Source organism: Chiloscyllium punctatum, chromosome 39, assembly GCF_047496795.1.
Source record: "Chiloscyllium punctatum isolate Juve2018m chromosome 39, sChiPun1.3, whole genome shotgun sequence".
NCBI lineage: Eukaryota > Metazoa > Chordata > Chondrichthyes > Orectolobiformes > Hemiscylliidae > Chiloscyllium > Chiloscyllium punctatum.
The window spans coordinates 8289037-8302752 of NC_092777.1; the positions used below are offsets into that span (position 1 = coordinate 8289037).

Here is a 13716-nt window from a genome sequence, read left to right on the forward strand (position 1 = left end):
TAGCGGCTGGCAGTTATGGACACCAAATGTTCATGGATGTCGGATGCATGTGGCCAGTGCCAGTAGAGCCTGCTCAGTGTCCAACATGGTAGTCTTTTGCAGCAAGCAGAATTCATAAGATACTTGCTCTGATTTCCATGTCAAGTTTTCTCAATGTGTAGCTTATTTGGCAAGCTTGGTAAGATTATTGAGGTGAGTTGGGCTGTGCCAGAGACATTTAACAAGCAATCATCCCCTGGAATTATCAACTCGCTGCTGCCTAGCAAGAAGGTCATCTTGCTGCTTCTGAAAAGCATAAAATTTGGAGTAGGAAGATCCCGATGCCAAGATTGGCCTGCTGGACTTCTTGTCCAATTCTATCACAAATCTGGCCATAGTCCACATCTTTCAGACCCGTGTTTCATTGTCGTGCATCAGGTTCTTCTGCTATTTGTTTTAAGTGTCCTGGTAACCAAGCCTTATGCCTTTGGAAACCGTTCCACCTTATTTGCTTTACAAAAACCTTGTGATCAGTTTGAATATCTCCATCAAATCTCCTGTCAATGCAAGTTGTTGAAGTAAAGGTCAATATTACACTAACTGATTTGAGATGCCAACAGCCTACTACTATTTTTGTTCCAGAGAAGTGTGCAACATATGTTGATCAAACAAATAGGGAAGGTCTGTGTTTGTATGTTGGAGTTCATGACCCAGCATATTCTTTTTGATGTGTATTGTTATGACAGAGTTAGAAACATAGAGAAAGCTCCTGATGGGAAAATACTGGATGATGCAAGAAGCCGAGGATTTGAAATTACTCCCTCTGCTCCTGAGAAACGACCAGCAACAGATGAAGTAAGTCACTTGGTTATTTATTACACTCACACTGGTTTATGCTCTACGTGTCTTCAGTTTATCACCTATACTTTTTCAGGGACGAGGGTCACAGGACTTGAAACGACAACGAAATAGCATCAATTCCTCTATCTTGTGCCCTCCTGATGTTAAGGGCAGTCAACATAAGAAAAAGGTGACATTTGACTCCTTGTTTCAGTTATGTAAAGATGAGAGAACCACAATGTCTCCAGTTCCAGTGAAAGGAGGACAACTGAAACAGACAGCAGACATCGTTGTCAAATGCCTGACTCCTTATTACAAGGAGGGAAGGTTTGCTTCTAAGGTAAAGTTGAATTATTATCATAATCAGAATGGAACACCCCTGGCCCTTTAATCATGACTTGGGACTGTCACATCTTTGTGTCATTGCTTCAGATTGATAAGGTATTGATGTGTTCACTTTTAGCCAGTTATACATTCGATTGGAAATTTAAAGTCCTTGCTTCAGATAATGAATACTGCCTCGTGTTCATGTTCTTGCAGGATTTGTTCAAAGCCTTTGCTCGACACCTTTCTCATTTACTGGTTGTTGAAAAGAATACTATGAAAAGAAATGGTAAGAGCAGACTTTGCCTTCATTTGTGATCTGTTGTGTTCTGGAAAGATGGGTACACTATTAGTCTAAGAGATGAGTGTAATTTATAGAGTGCATGTGGAATGCTTATAAGCTTCTTTGTAGGTAAAACACTGTACAGTATGATCAATGCAGTATTGGGGTATGTAGGTTTTTGAGTTAACCGTGACAGTTCAACATGAGGGCATAACTGATATTGGGACATTCCCCAAATAATGATCAACATATTGGATGTGCAGATTGGGAATTACAAGCAAAATATGAAACAGGTGAATGCTGTTTTGGAGACACTGCAACTGTTTTCTGGAACAGGTGAACAAGGATGGACAAAATTACTTCAACCTTATGACTTATAGATGCAACTGACTCCAACATAAATATTTTAAAACAATTTCATGAATGATTTATTTTTCTCCCTTCCTTTCTAAAGACCCTAACTGTTGCTTGTGCATTTCTGTATGATACTGAAGATTTCTGGTGCGTTTCCCAGATATCAGCAGGTTATTTGACTCTTAATAAAAAGATACTGGCTCTTAAATTAAACATACTGCTTTGTCATGGTCAGACCATTAGGCATGTGGAAGTTTGATTTTCTGTCGTATATACAAGTATGTGTTCCTCCTATCTCTTTCACAGAACTGTTAGAGATCTGGGAAAGACTAAGAAAATTCCTATTGCAATTTAGGAAGTAATTCTGGGAAAGTGCTTTAAACACTGTCCCATATTGTCGCAAAAATAATGTAGAGAATCGCAAATCGCAAAATGGTTTTGTTTATCAGTGGCATTAATATTTTTCATTGCGTCACTGCTCTCTTGTCATTCCATGTGATCATCAGTGGTTAGTTTTAATGTTATAACAAAGTGACAGCACACTTTAGTATAGAGACATATAGAGAGACATAGAGGTGTACAGCCTGGAAACAGACCCTTCAGTACAACTTGTCCATGCCGATCAGATAGCCCAACCCAATCTAGTCCCACCTGCCAGCACCCGGCCATATCCCTCCAAATCCTTCTTAATCATATACCCATCCAGATGCCTTTTAAATGCTGCAATTGTACCAGCCTCCACCACTTCCTCTGGCATCTCATTCCATACACGTACCACCCTCTACGTGAAAAAGTTGTCCCTTAGGTCTCTTTTCTATCTTTCCTCTCTCACCTTAAACCTATGCCCTCTAGTTCTGGACTCCCCCACCCCAGGGAAAAGACCTTATCTATTTATCCTATCCCTATTTACCCTTATAATTTTGTAAATCGCTATAAGGTCATCCCTCAGCCTCTGACGCTCCAGGGAAAACAGGCCCAGCCTGTTCAGCCTCTCCCTATAGCTCAAATCCTCCAACCCTGGCAACATCCTTGTAAATCTTTTCTGAACCCTTTCAAGTTTTACAACATCTTTCCGGTAGGAAGGAGACCAGAATTGCATGCAATATTCCAACAGTGGCCTAACCAATGTCCTGCACAGCCGCAACGTGACCTCCCAACCTCTGTACTCAATACTCTGACCAATAAAGGAAAGCATACCAAACGCTGCCTTCACTATCCTGTCTGCCTGCGACTCCACTTTCATGGAGCTATGAACCTGCACTCCAAGGTCTCTTTGTTCAGCAACACTCCCTAGGACCTTACCATTAAGTGTATAAGTCTTGCTAAGATTTGCTTTCCCAAAATGCAGCACCTCGCATTTATCTGAATTAAACACCGTCTGCCACTTCTCAGCCCAATGGCCCATCTGATCAAGATTCTGTTGTAATCTGAGGTAACCCTCTTCCCTGTCCACTACACCTCCAATTTTTGTGTCATCTGCAAACTTACTAACTGTACCTCTTATGCTCGCATCCAAATCATTTATGTAAATGACAAAAAGTAGAGGACCCAGCACCGATCCTTGTGGCACTCCACTGGTCACAGGCCTCCAGTCTGAAAAACAACCCTCTACCACCGCCCTCTGTCTTCTACCTTTGAGCCAGTTCTGTATCCAAATGGCTAGTTTTCTCTGTATTCCAAAAGATCTAACTTTGCTAATCAGTCTCCCATGGGGAACCTTGTCATACGCCTTACTGAAGTCCATATAGATCACATCTACTGCTCTGCCCTCATCAATCCTCTGTTATTTCTTCAAAAAACTCAATGAAGTTTGTGAGACATGATTTCCCACGCACAAAGCCATGTTGACTATCCCTAATCAGTCCTTGCCTTTCCAAATTCATATACATCCTGTCCCTCAGGATTCCCTCCAACCTCTTGCCCACCACCAATGTCAGGGTCACTGGTCTGTAGTTCCCTGGCTTATCCTTACCACCCTTCTTAAACAGTAGCACCATGTTTGCCAACCTCCAGTCTTCCGGCACTTCACCTGTGACTATTGATGATACAAATATCCTGGGGATTTATCCACCTTCATGCATTTCAAGACATCCAGCACTTCCTCCTCAGTAATATAGTCATTTTTCAAGATGTTCACCATCTATTTCTCTGCATTCTATATCTTCCATGTCCTTTTCCACAGTAAATACTGATGCAAAATACTCGTTTAGTATCTCCCCCATTTTCTGCGGCTCCACACAAAGGCCACCTTGCTGATATTTAAGGGGCCCTATTCTCTCCCAAATTACCCTTTGTCCTTAATGTATTTGTAAAAACCCTTTGGATTCTCCTTAATTCTATTTGCCAAAGCTATCTCACGTCCCCTTTTTGCCCTCATTTCCCTATTAAGTATACTCCTTCGGTCCAATTCGTCCATGCCGACCAGATATCCTCAATAAATCTAGTCCCATTTGCCAGCATTTGAACATAACCCTCTAAATACTTCCTACTCATGTACTCATTCAGATACCTTTTGAATGTTGTAACTATACCAGCCCCCATCGTTTCCTCTGGTAGCTCATTCCATACATGTACCACATGCATGAAAACCTTGCCCCTTAGGTCCCTTTTAAATCTGTGCCCTCTCACTTTAAACCTATGCCATCTAGTTTTGGACTCACCCACCCCAGTGTGGTGACCTTGTCTATTTACCTTAACCATGCCCCTCATAATTTTATGAACCTCTATAAAGTAATTTCTCAGCCTCTAAGATGAAGGATGGGAAAACATTGTGGCTATAACAGCTGTTCCTTTTTTGAGATATTTTCAGTATTAGATTCCCTCAAATTCTCAGAGCAGTAATTACTGTTTTATAAGCTGTTCCATTGTTTTTGAACTTTGCGGGGGGAAGAAAGATTAAAACAATCACACTTCAAAAAGGGCAAGAGAAACCAGTGACCACATGGGAAGTGAATCAAATGGAGAAATAAACCTACACAGCTACCCAGTAGTAAATCTGCACAGCTGATTGTCTCTGCTGTTTGTATTCAAGTATCTCTGGACATTGGTGTTCATCTAAGAAAAACAAACAAACTGCGAAATTCACAGCTGACCTTGGAGTATAGTCCTTAATTATATCTCAGAAAACAGCCCAGCCCCTTCAGTCTTTCTCCATAGTTAGACTTCTCCGATCCTGCCAACATCCTCTTAAATCTCTTTACTGTAACACAATGACTGTAACTGCACACAACACTTTACCTGTCATGTTTTATGCAGTTGTAGGAAAATACTGTGTCAAGGCTGATAAAGGAAAGAATCTCTGACTTCCTTCTCACCTTATGTACAATTTCTGCTACCTTCAGGTAGTGAAAATGCATTCCAGATTACCTGTGTTCCTTTATGCTTTTCAGTCTCTCATTTAATTCTATAGTTCATTGCTCTATTTGCCTTTCCCAAATTCATCACGTTACAATTCTCTGAACTGAATTTCATTTATCACATCTCTCCTTATCTAGTTAATCTACTGATATCTTTCCCTGGTCCACAGCAGTTTTCCTAATTTTTAATAACATGGTAAATCTTTGTCGTCATCAAACTTGTCATTCTCTGTATATTTTAATCTAAGTTGTTGATAAATGCCACAAGCAGCAAGGGGCTCAATACTAAGCCCTATGGAACCCTACTAAAAGTGCCCTTCCAAGTCACGAAAACATTAATTTTGGATTCAAAATGCTATTTTCCCTTGAATCTCATGAGCTTTTACTTTGTGTTACGAAATGATGATCAGAATGTCAGCAATTTTGAATTTGACAGGACTGAGATATCCCATCATGCCTCTATTTATTGTACATGCAATATCTCTGTGTCTCCCTGTTTCCTCTGACCCAAGCATTGTCTGGATTACTCATTTTGAGTCTGGTGTAGTCCATGGACCTTGCCCTGATGCATGTCCCATTTGTTACTCAGGTTCAGTTTCTGACTTTCTACCTAGGAAATGTCATTGTCAGCTTCTGTTTTGGGGAGTGATGAGCAACTTGAGCCAGTCAAACAGTAGTTCAGTTTCATAGAGATCGAAGGTGATATATTTAAATATTTACTTAGAATATCAGGATTGCTGTCATTTATTATACAATGTCTACTGATTTTGAATATATTTGAAGTTCATTTTATTTTGATCTCTTTCAGTAAAAGAAGCAGCTCAAGATATAATCCACAATTTCTTTAAAAGCTGCAGGAGGTGTGAGAATGAGGATGATTGGAGAAACCTCAAATTAACATAGCTATTCTTTTTATTTGATACTGTCTGGAACTATGGGCTTTCTGTTTATATTAGTTTATTACGTGTAGAAAAGTTAATATATGACTGATGCTTTAAAAATGTTTAATCTCAGGTAAGACAATATCCATCTGGAATGATTGATGATTGGAAACAAGCCATTTAACAGCCTTTTCTATGCAACCTCTTTATTCTCCATGCTGATGAATGAGAATGAAGTAATTTATTTTATAGGACGGTTATTGTTCTGTGTAATTAATGATGATTTTGGAACAACTTCACTTGAATAAAATTTCTCTGAACAACTCTTATCTTGATCCATTGTGTGATGCTGCTGTTAACCTCAGCTCAGACACAAGAAAGGATAGGTTTAATTCTACAGTAGTGCAAATACCCTTTTTTGAAGAATATTTTTTATCTCAAAATGAATTACAAATAGGATCTTGATTTAATATTCCAGTCAAAGGAATACACCTCCTTCAATATAGTACTTCAGTCTGGGTTACACGGTGGCAGCATAAAGCTAGGCAGTGTAATAAAGCAAAGAGAATTTACGTAAGGGACTCCACATCTTACCAGCTTTTCAAAATTAAGCTGCTGCCTATTCTTTGGGTTGGAATCGCCTGTGGGCTGTCAAATGTTAACATATTAGAGAAGACCCATGGACTTTAGAGCTTGGTAACAGTACCTCCTTTCATAGTAATTAATAATTCCTGGTGGTCTCCTTATTTTTTGAGTATGTCCAAGCTGTAAATTGTTTTACCTACTGTGTGCTCTCTCATGTCTGAAAAGCCTGATATGAGATTGGCAGAACTGCTTGTTTATATGTTATTGGTGCTTGAGAGTTCTTCTGCTGTTGTGTGATTCTGACCTTCCTCTGACACGTTGGATGTTGAGAGTTTTGGAGCTTGTGGTCCTCAAAACATGCTGGACCAAATTTAATTGCTTCCTACAGTGTCTTCAGTATTTTTAAGCTCCTTATCAGACAATGTAAAATGCTGGTTTGAGGCAGGAACTCTTGATGCCAAGATGTACCCTGATTCAATCCTGGATTGGATGTTAGGGAGTGTGATGTTAGTTTCTGACATATGTCACTCCTATTTGGTTGTGACAGATTGTTGTAAAAATTGTTAATCTGTTCAAGATTAAAAATGCCACAATGTTCAATAAACAACTGTCAATGAATGATTTATTTTTCGTAAATATTTAACAACCCATAATTTTTACGCCAAATCTTATAATGTTTAAAAAAAATTTGGATAAGAACATGAATAAATGTTTAGAGGGATATGGGCCAAGCGCAGGCAGGTGGGACTAGTTTAGTTTGAGATTATGGTCAGCATGGACTGGTTGGACCAAAAGGCATTTTTCCATGCTGTACGACTCTATGTAGTGGTAAATAATGATACAATTAGCATTGTAACTGTCCGTTTCATTTAAACAAAGCCAAGCTAAGAACAAAACTTGCAACTAAACCTATCTCCCCAAAACCTGGTATAGTTTTGGGTGAAACACTGACTCCCTTTAAAACAAAAGTCATTTTTTGGTAAAAATCCATAAGTTAATTCAACATTTCTCATCCTTTGCATAATTTAGGGAAATAGCTTTCCAAAGTGGCTATAGCGGAGTAGACTGCATCTGGGCTTCTCAGCCTGGGGATCATTTATTCTGTCTGCTTTCTCTTTTTTTTTCTTCTTGACATTTTCTTTTTTTTAAAAAAGAAACTTACCTTGGAGTGGGACAGCCAGCAAGTTGGAGGCCCAAACCCAGCAGGACAGCCAGGGGGCTGGAGGCTTGGAGTGGGCTGGGACAGCCAACGGGGCTGGAGGCCTGCAGTGGGCTGGGACAGCCAGCAGGGCTGGAGTGAACTGGGACAGCCAACGGGGCTAGATGCCTGGAGTGGACTGGGACAGCTAGCGGGGCTGGAGGCTTGGAGTGGGCTGGGACAGCCAGCGGGGTTGGAGGACCAAGCAGAGCAAGACGGCCAGCATGCCCGTAGTGGAGCGAGAACGGTATTTGCACTGGGGACTGGTGCAGGCGGTCAGCAGCTTGTGCGCCTGGTCAGACAATGTGTGAAAGCCCCTTGCATTGATCTACTGCAGGTCTTTTATAGAAATACTGTGTAATGTTTATGTTTTTAAATGTTATTTCTTATTATTCTAACTTGCAATTTAAATAATGTAACTTTTTTCTTTATTTCTCTATTCTGTATCTAAGAGGGCGCCGTGTGGGGTGACTCTGTAACTTTTCATTACTCCGGTACTTCTGTATTTGAGTACACATGACAATAAACTTAATTCTATTAGAGGTGATGGCACACACAGTGGCTCAACTCTACATTCACTGATGACCCAAGTTCTGCCTTCAGTTAATTTTATACTCCTTAGAATGAGTATAGTAAGCACACAAAAAAATTAGTTTACAGGAGCTAAGGCACATAGGCACACCCTATGCAATGTCACGTATACCACATCTTTTACCAATGACCCACACAATACACTACCTGTGTCATTCACAGATTTACACATTTGCCTAAAGGGTTTCCATTTGTATCATAAACTAAAGATGTAGTGAGAATTAACATACAAATTAGAAGCAGACTACTGTCTTGGCCCTCAGTAAATGGCCCCCTGTCCCCCTGTCTGCCATTCAGTAAAATGGCTGATCAGTTTGTGTTGTGTTGCAAATTCCCTTCCCATGTACACCCAGGAACCTTAGATTCTTAATGGATAAGGGAATCAATCCACCTTTGTATTAAGAATTTACAATGGTCCCTCCCCCCCACCTTCTGAGGTAAATAATTCTAAAAAATGCTCAACCTTCAGAAAAAAAATTCTTGTGTGTCCTAAAACAATGACCCTTAATTTTTAAACAGTGCCTGCTACTTCTGTTCTCGCCCACATGAGGAAACATCCTTTCTGCATGTACCTGACCAAGACTATGTAGGATTCTATGCAACCAATCAAGTTACCTTCACTCACCTAAACTCCAATCTTTTCTTCATAAGACAACTTGCACATTCTGGGCATTAATTTTGTAAAAGCAAAATACTGAGGATTCTAGAGATCTACAATATAAGCAAAAACTCCTGGAAGTACTTATCAGGGTGCAAGGTTGTATATACAGCCTCCTTGCACGCATCTTACATACATGACTTTGTGGCCAAATTCAGCTTGACCTCCATTTACAAATTTGCTGATGATACCACTGTAATGGGTTGGATCTCAAAAAAGCGATGAGACAGAGTACAGGAAAGAGAGCTTCATGGCATGGTGTAAAGATTACAATCCCTCAACTATCAGCTGGTCATCGACCTCAGGAGGTGGAATGGAGACCGTGCCTGTATCAATAGTGTTGAGTTGGAGGTGGTCTAGAGTCATAGCATGGAAACAACATGGAAACAGAACCTTCAGTCCAACCTGTCCATGCCGACCAGATATCCCGACCCAATCTAGTCCCACCTGCCAGCACCTGGCTCATATCCCTCCAAACCCTTCCTATTCATATACCCATCCGAATGCCTCTTAAATGTTGCAAATGTATCAGCCTCCACCATTTACTCTGGCAGCTCATTCCATACACGTACCACCCTCTGCATGAAATAAATGCCCCTTAGGTCTCATTTATATCTTTCCCCTCTCACCCTAAACTTACAGGGAAAAAACTTTGTCTATTTATCCAATTCATGCCCTTCATAATTTTGTAAACCTCTATAAGGACACCCCTCAGTCTCTGACGCTCCAGGGAAAACAGCCCCAGCCTGTTCAGCCTTTCCCTATAGCTCAAATCCCCCAACCCTGGCAACATCTTTGTAAATCTTTTCTGAACCCTTTCAAGTTTCACAACATCTTTCCGATAAGGAGACCAGAACTGCACGCAATATTCCAACAGTGGCCTAACACTGTACAGCCACAACATGACCTCCCAACTCCTGTACTCAATACTCTGACCAATAAAGGAAAGCATACCAAATGCCTTCTTCACTATCCTGTCTACCTGCGACTCCACTTTCAAGGAGCTATGAACCTGCACTCCAAGGTCTCTTTGTTCAGCAACACTCCCTAGGACCTTACCATTAAATGGATAGATCCTGCTAAGATTTGCTTTCCCAAAATGCAGCACCTCACATTTATCTGAATTAAACTCCATCTGCCACTTCTCATCCCATTGGCCCATCTGGTCCAGATCCTGTTGTAATCTGAGGTAACCATCTTCGCTGTCCACTACACCTCCAATTTTGGTGTCATCTGCAAACTTACTAACTGTACCTCCTATGCTCACATCCAATTTATATAAATGACAAAAAGTAGAGGACCCAGCACCGATCTCTGTGGCACTCCACTGGTCACAGGCCTCCATTCTGAAAAACAACTCTCCACCACCACCACCCTCTGTCTTCTACATGATGTTCTGATATTGTAAACTTCAAAGCTTTAATAATTGTTCAGGGATGAAATGAATTAGGAATAATTTTCCTGAGATGAAAAGGACAAAGAGAAATTTATGAAGGAATTAAAAGTAACGTACTAATTAACCATCCTTGGGAAGAAGGGGTCAAAACAATATAAACAAATTTTCCTGGGAGAGAGGAGGTAACACCTTGCTGCCTTATGACAAATAGGCAATTAAGATTAGCTGCAAGAGGTGAAGGGGTTTAATTGCAGGACAGTCTGTATTTTTAACAGTTAACATTGAATGTCACAAGGAGTAGAGAACCTAATTCTGATAAGAAGGCAAACTACAGACTTGATGACTCCAGAAGTTTAATCAAAGTTCAGGATTCTTCAGCAGCAGAACTTTGAAGAACTACAACATATAAGGATTGAATCCTGGACAACCAGAGAAAAGACACTGCTGGTTGGAAAAGAAGCTAAATTCCACCATTTATTGAATATTAGTTAAGCTGAACTGAGAGGCTTAACTTGCTGACTGGAGTCTTATTGTTACATGCAATAAATTTATGTAATTGTTTCAGTGGGTGTAGGTTTGCTCGCTGAGTTAGAAGGTTCATTTTTTCAGTATTTGTGAGATCTTTAAAACCTAATTAAAGGTTGTTTGTGGTAATTTACACAACAATGACAGAGTACAAGCCGCGGTGGTTCACGAACTTCTAGCCCAACTGCTTGTTCTGTGGCGCTGTGGAGTCCATGGACCATGTGTATATTGGGTGTGGGCGTTTGCACTCCCTTTTTGATTTTCTTAAAAACCTCCTCCTCTGCTTTTGGTTGCACTTCAGTCCAACGCTCCTGATCTTCGGGCACCCGGTACGGAGGAGGGAGGGCAGGTCTGAAGACCTCCTCGTGGGTCTGCTCCTGGGCCTGGCCAAACTGGCCATCAACAGGTCCAGGCAGCGGGCCGTGGAGGCGGTCGTTAGGGCCGACTGCCTGCCCCTCTTCTGCGGTTACATTAGAGCCTGGGTGTCCTTGGAGAAGGAGCACGCGGTGTCCACCAACACTCTGGAATTGTTCAGGGAGAGATGGGCGCCACAGGGAGTGGAGTACATTATTTCCCCCTCCAACTCTATTTTGATTTAGTCCCTACCCTCCCCTTCACTGTTTGATCACACAGCATTACCCTTTGGTGTGAAGGGCAGTGCTTGTCACTGGCCACTCGGGTGTTTTCCTATCTTCCTGGTGGTGGAAATTGAATAAAGATTTGTGCACTTTGTGTCTCTCACTGTGTCTCACACCTGCACACACACACCATGGGTGCTGGGGAAAAAATAAGCACTACTGCAGTTAGGCGGTAGTGTGGGGGTTAAAGAAAGAGAAAAAAGAAAATAAAACAAAACCCCACCCCAGCCCAGACGGAATTTCACATTGGCCCCAAGGTCCTGTACTTCCCACGGGAGCCTGTGCCCCACAACCTGAGCCGCCTCCGGAATTTTAATTTTGTTCCCTTCCAGGGGGTAAAAAGGAGGGCCCTGTATCGACTGCTGCTGCACACCGTCCACCTCTTCTCCCTCATCCACCGTCCGGACACGCCATGGCGTGCCCATTTGCCACCGGGCGATGGGGATCCCCAGTGGAGGGCTCTCTATGTGGGAGTCCTCCCCCTTTCTCTTGGGGATCTGGGGTGGAGGGTGCTGCATGCAGCGGTCCCCTGCAACCGCAGATTGCGGTGGTTCACGGACTCCCAGCCCAACTGCTTGTTCTGTGGCGCTATGGAGTCCAAGGACCACGTGTATATTGGGTGTGGGCATTTGCAATCCCTTTTTGATTTTCTTAAAGATCTCCTCCTCTGCTTTTGGTTGCACTTCAGTCCCATGGTCCTGATCTTTGGGCACCCGGTCCGGAGGAGGGAGTGCAGGTCTGAAGACCTCGTGGGTCTGCTCCTGGGCCTGGCCAAACTGGCCATCAACAGGTCCAGGCAGTGGGCCGTGGAGGGGGTCGTTAGGGCCGACTTGCCTGCCCCTCTTCCGTGGTTACGTTAGAGCCCAGGTGTCCTTGGAGAAGGAGCACGCGGTCTCCACTGACACTCTGGAGTTGTTCAGGGAGAGGTGGGCGCCGCAGGGAGTGGAGTGCATTATTTCCCCGTCCAACTCTATTTTGATTTAGTCCCTACCCTCCCCTTCACTGTTTTGACCACACAGCATTGCCCTTTGGTGTGAAGGGCAGTGCTTGTCACTGGCCACTCGGGTGTTTTCCTATCTTCCTGGTGGTGGCAATTGAATAAAGATTCGTGCACCTTATGTCTCTCACTGTGTCTCACACCTGCACACACACACCATGGGTGCTGGGGAAAAAATAAGCACTACTGCAGTTAGGCAGGAGTTGGGGGGGGGGGGGGGGGGGTTAAAAAAAACTAAACCCAGGATCAACTGAGGGAACCATCTCTGAACTGCCTCCAATGCCAGTATATATTTCCTTCGGGAAGTGGCCCAAACCTGATTTGAGTCGTGCGCTCTGGGTAATAACACTGACATGATCTGGCTAATGCCAGTAGAATGATTTAGGAAATAGCGCTGGCATTGGTTTGACGAGTTGGTGAAGGAATCCTCTGATAGCAGCCAGTCCCTGAGTTTCTCGCGTGTGATTGACGGCCCCAAGTTACACTGCAGAAAATGACTGAATAATAATGACAGAAAGCTTTGCCTTCGGCCCTCACACCTGCCTCGGTAACGGAGCCGGCTCGTTTCATCCGGATGACATTCACCACCTCAGCCTCGATCCGCCCTCAGGCCGGCCACAGCGCGCAGGCGCACAACCGGCCTCGAGGCGATGCGCCTGCGCAGTACAGGGGAAGGCGCGGCCGGATCATTGATCGGCAACGAAGAGGCGGCTTGAAAATTGTCTGATTTTTGAATAACTTCAGGGACTTTGGGGGCAATTTTCTGTTGTTTCTGATGAAGCAGCCGGAAAACATTCCCCGGGGTAAGCAATGTTAGAGTTTTTAAATTCTCATATAAATCAGTTGTAATGAGAAGTTATTGATGAAGTTCCATTCACTCACTGTCATTCATTCCCCGGCTCTACCTTGAGCCACTCCACATTCCCAGCGCTTTATTTAAATTCCTCTGGCATGGCCCATGCAGACGTTTTTTTGGGCTCTGCTGATGCCTCAGCCAAATATATGTATAAGATTGAAAAATGCACTGACCTGTATGTGACAAGGATAAATTCGAATCTGTGTTTGTAAATGTGAACATATGTATGTATGGCATGACCAAATGTACAGACCA

At 42.7% G+C, this 13716-nt stretch overlaps 1 protein-coding gene and 1 long non-coding RNA gene across 5 annotated transcripts in view; one reads left to right on the forward strand and one right to left on the reverse strand.

Annotated features, from left to right (window-relative positions):
* recql5 (RecQ helicase-like 5) overlaps nucleotides 1-8340 on the forward strand; it is a 134166-nt gene extending 125826 nt beyond the window's left edge. For 2 of the 3 annotated variants that reach the window (XM_072558128.1, XM_072558130.1), the window contains exons 16-20: nucleotides 726-834; nucleotides 914-1159; nucleotides 1360-1432; nucleotides 5726-5835; nucleotides 5945-8340. In XM_072558128.1, coding sequence (XP_072414229.1) covers nucleotides 726-834; nucleotides 914-1159; nucleotides 1360-1432; nucleotides 5726-5826 — 529 coding nt within the window. In that variant the 3' untranslated portion in view covers nucleotides 5827-5835; nucleotides 5945-8340. The remainder of the gene's footprint in view (nucleotides 1-725; nucleotides 835-913; nucleotides 1160-1359; nucleotides 1433-5725; nucleotides 5836-5944) is intronic. The other variant, XM_072558129.1, reaches the window with a different exon arrangement.
* LOC140463799 (uncharacterized) overlaps nucleotides 1-13232 on the reverse strand; it is a 76691-nt gene extending 63459 nt beyond the window's left edge. For both annotated transcript variants that reach the window (XR_011954781.1, XR_011954780.1), the window contains exon 1: nucleotides 13149-13232. This is a non-coding gene — a long non-coding RNA (uncharacterized lncRNA). The remainder of the gene's footprint in view (nucleotides 1-13148) is intronic.
* Nucleotides 13233-13716: the final 484 nt, after the last annotated feature.